The 3,913-nt window shown below is 42.1% G+C and overlaps 1 protein-coding gene across 2 annotated transcripts in view; it reads right to left on the bottom strand.

Moving 5' to 3' along the window:
• Window positions 1-2,314: 2,314 nt before the first annotated feature.
• Window positions 2,315-3,913, bottom strand: part of LOC102727667 (uncharacterized) — a 10,578-nt gene continuing 8,979 nt past the window's right edge. For both annotated transcript variants that reach the window (XM_081819335.1, XM_081819336.1), the window contains one exon: window positions 2,315-2,793. In XM_081819335.1, coding sequence (XP_081675461.1) covers window positions 2,699-2,793 — 95 coding nt within the window. In that variant the 3' untranslated portion in view covers window positions 2,315-2,698. The remainder of the gene's footprint in view (window positions 2,794-3,913) is intronic.

Here is a 3,913-nt window from a genome sequence, read left to right as displayed (position 1 = left end):
GCCTCCTAGGTGCTGCTCCCGGGCACTGACTGAATGCAGGTGGATGCTAAGGCAGACCATACCTGGAAGGTATGAGACTCTTTGTCACCTGCTATTGGCTCGAGATTCCCCTAGGACTTTGCTGATTTTTCCTTAAACTGCAGGGCCACATAATGCTTCCAGTGACCTTCTCTCCCGTCCTTCACGTGCGGTCGTCTTGCATCTTGGGCTCGCCCCAGCTTTGAGACTACCCCCACCCCATTTCCTTTCTCACAGGCATGCCTCCTGATAAAATGTTTGCATGTTTCATCCCATCTTGGCATGTGCTTCTTGGAAGACCTGGACTAACATCACAGAAAGAGCAATTTTCCAAAAGCCTCCATTCTCCAAAGCAAAAGGCCAAGCTATTTCATGTACCCCTAGCTTGTTCTCTACAGGAGATTGAAAGCTGAATCATGTATATTTCTATCCAATAAGAGGACCTCTTGGTCCTGGATGATGGGATTATTCTTCTAGTTTCACCCCCATTCACCTCTGGCACCATCAACAAGTGCCTGGCAGGGAAGACTATTTACTGACTCCTATCCATCCAGGAGTGGTGTATCGTTGAACTTGACAGACCAGAAGAGGGAACTGACTTACTTACTACCATCTTGTGAGGATTCAGGCTAATTTTGCTATTACAGTTCTATAATAACAGCCTTTCAAACCAGCGGATAACAGCAGCATCCCACAGGCATGCTGGAAGGAGAACAGATACCTTCTCCTACTATTGAGTAATCTCTTGGAAGCCTAATTGTTTACTTTCTCACCTGCCAGGGTTGGATGTCTCCATCCTGCGCACATGCCCCATTTTTTTTTTTTTTCCATGTGCCCCATGTTTAGAGGGCCTACTTCCTTATCCCAAGAACTTAGGTCTTTTTTTTTTTTTTTAAGATTTTATTTATTTTACAGAGAGAGAGAACAAGTAGGGGGAGCAGCAGAGGGAAAGGGAGAAGCAGGCTCCCCGCTGAGCAGGAAACCCGATGTGGGGCTCGATCCCAGGATCATGACCTGAGCCGAAGGCAGATGTCCATGTTACATAGTTTCTGATCTCTCCTGCTAGAACCTTGACTGAAGTCTGTTAGAGTGTCATTTATATGCTCAGAAATCAGAAATGAATTCTGACAGAAGCATATAGAAGGAATACTGAAGCCTATCCTTACAGTTAGAGTTTCTGACATCAATGATGATTTTTCTATATCAAATCGTAACAGATGTGTAAATTGTTTTCTCCAGTTTACTTACTTTTTAAATAAAGGTGGGGCAATTCTCAGCCCTTGGAAATAATTTCTCCCTGAACTTCTCTGAGGAGGGGGCAGTGTAATCTAGGTTCAACTAGAATACACCTCCTAGAGTTTAATTCCCAAGCGTAAAGGCAAACGCTGAGGGACAACCAATTTAGAAGATAGGGCCTAAGAACTCTAAGGATGGGTGGAAATAGAGCTTCAGAATCCTAGCTTCTCTATGCAAATGGTCTTGAGATGTGAGATGATTTTGCATTGGAAAACCATTTCTTTTCTTTTGTGTTCACACGTTTGTAGACTTTTCAACAGTGTTTTACAAGTTGTAGTCAGTCACCTGCATCAGAATTATCAGAGACACATGTTACAATGCAGATCCACCAGTCCCAAGCTAAATCTGCTGGATCAGAATCTCTGGAGGAGAGGCCCGGGAGAGTGAATTTTTTCAAACACTGGGGTGATCCATATGCCTGCTAAAATGTGAGGACCTCTGCTCTTTGCAGTACACTCAGAAGGCTCTTAGGATGTAAATTGATTGAGGTGATAGAAATAGAATAGGTTTCTGAGTTAGAACTGGGGGTTGAACCTTCCTTGGAGTCTAAAGACAACCACCGAATAGGAGAGTTTGACTTGCAGTAGTGGTATCCCAAGTTAATCATCTAGTTTCCTGCTTTGTTGTGGGGTCACAGATTCCCTACTCTTTATCCCACAGTGCTTGTCAAGACTTTTCCATTTATTTGTCTAGCCGTTCAAAGTTGACGTCCTAACCTAACTTCCCTGTTTGCCTCAATGGTACCTTGTGTGCCTAAGATTAGAACATCAAAGTTATCTTGAATCTTCTATCTCTAAGCTTCCACAAGTTCTGCCCATAATTCATGTGTAATTTATTTCATACTTGTTCCGTCAACTATGTTACTGTGGTAACTCTGACTTTAGTTGCCCCTGATGTATTACAGTTGCTTCTTTATTTATCTGCTTGCTTCTTCGTTTTCAATCACACGTTTTACCCTAAATCCTGGTGCCACGTTAATCTTTTAAATACAGCTAAGTCTTGGTTAAAGAGGGTAATAGATTTGGAGGTGGCACAAAGTCAGGGATAGCCTCAAATTACAGTTAAATTTAAACCAGTCAAAACATGATTCAAATTAGACGTCATGCAAATATTTGATTTGAATGCTTGATTGAAGCTTCATTTATTATTTAGGAACACATTTATGAATTGACAACATAATAATGTAAAATTGGTACAAGTCTAAGGGCCTAGGCACACGCAACTCCACATAAGTTGACAAAAGTAGTCAAAAAGTTGATAACCTATTAAGTCATTATTGTTTGTTTCCTAAGTGACCTTTCTTCTGGTAGAAAATCAGAACATGGTGTGAAGCGGCCCAAACCCAACAACATGCTCACTTCTTCTGCCCTCCATACACCCGCCCTCACTGTTTTAGATCTTGTGAGAAACCGGAACAGCCCTGGAAACATCCTCCCTCTCCACTCGCGATTAGGACCACCACATTCCTCTTGGGCAGGTCTGTGGGAGGAAGGGATAGGACACATTAGCTACATGTCCAGTTGTCAAGGAGGGAGAGATTGCTATAGCACAGTAGAAACAATGTGGAATCAGTTGTTTCCAATCAACAGATGTTTTTTTTTAAGATTTTATTTATTTGAAAGAGAGAGCACAAGCAGCGGCAGAGAGAGGGAGAAGCAGGGAGAGGGAGAATGTGGGACTCGATCCCAGGACCCTGGGATCATAACCTGGGCCGAAGGCAGCCGCTTAACCAACTGAGCCACCCAGGCATCCTAACAGATGACTTTTAGTGCATAGCTGTGTTAGCTGCTTGGAGCACTTTCATTTCATAAATGCTCTGTTTTTTTCTTAAACTGCAATTTCTCTGTAAATTGGTCAGTCCATCCCTGGACTATCAAGAATACAAAAGATTTAGAGGCACCTGAGTGGTTCAATCAGTTAAGCGTCCAACTCTTGATCTCAGCTCAGGTCTTGATCTCAGGATTATGAGTTCAAGCCCTGAGTTGAGCTCCATGCTGAACATGGATCCTACTTAAAAGGAAAAAGAAATACAGAAGATTTATTTACTTTAAATGTGGGAATTTAAATACAGAAAGTAGCCAAATAAAAGTATTTTTCTAAAAGGATATTTTTCGGGGCGCCTGGGTGGCTCAGTCATTAGTGTCTGCCTTCTGCTCAGGTCATGATCCCAGAGTCCGGGGATCAAGCCCCGCATCGGGCTCTCTGCTTGGCGGGAAGCCTGCTTCTCCCTCTTCCGCTCCCCCTGCTTGTGTTCCCTCTCTCGCTGTCTCTCTTTCTCTGTCAAAAAAATAAATAAAATCTTTTTAAAAAAAAAAAAATAAATAAAAGGATTTTTTTCAGGGTGCCCGGCTGGCTCAGTCAGAGGAGCGTGCGACTCTTCATCTTGGGGCCGTGAGTTCAAGCCCCATGTTGAATGTAGAGATGACTTAAATAAGTGAATAAAGAAACTTAATTTTAAAAAATATAAAAGGATTTTTTAATAATCACCCATTAAAGAATATCATGTGATCGAAATAATTTAAGAAAGATTTCCTATGGCATATGGAGCAAGGAGATAGTAAATCTGAAAGTTGAACAGATAATGTCACAATGGCTCTGT

This window comes from Leptonychotes weddellii, chromosome 5 (assembly GCF_054177405.1).
Source record: "Leptonychotes weddellii isolate Sample4059 chromosome 5, ASM5417740v2, whole genome shotgun sequence".
Classification (NCBI taxonomy): domain Eukaryota; kingdom Metazoa; phylum Chordata; class Mammalia; order Carnivora; family Phocidae; genus Leptonychotes; species Leptonychotes weddellii.
The sequence above is the reverse complement of the archived record's forward strand: the minus strand, read 5'-3'. Positions and strand labels throughout refer to the sequence as shown.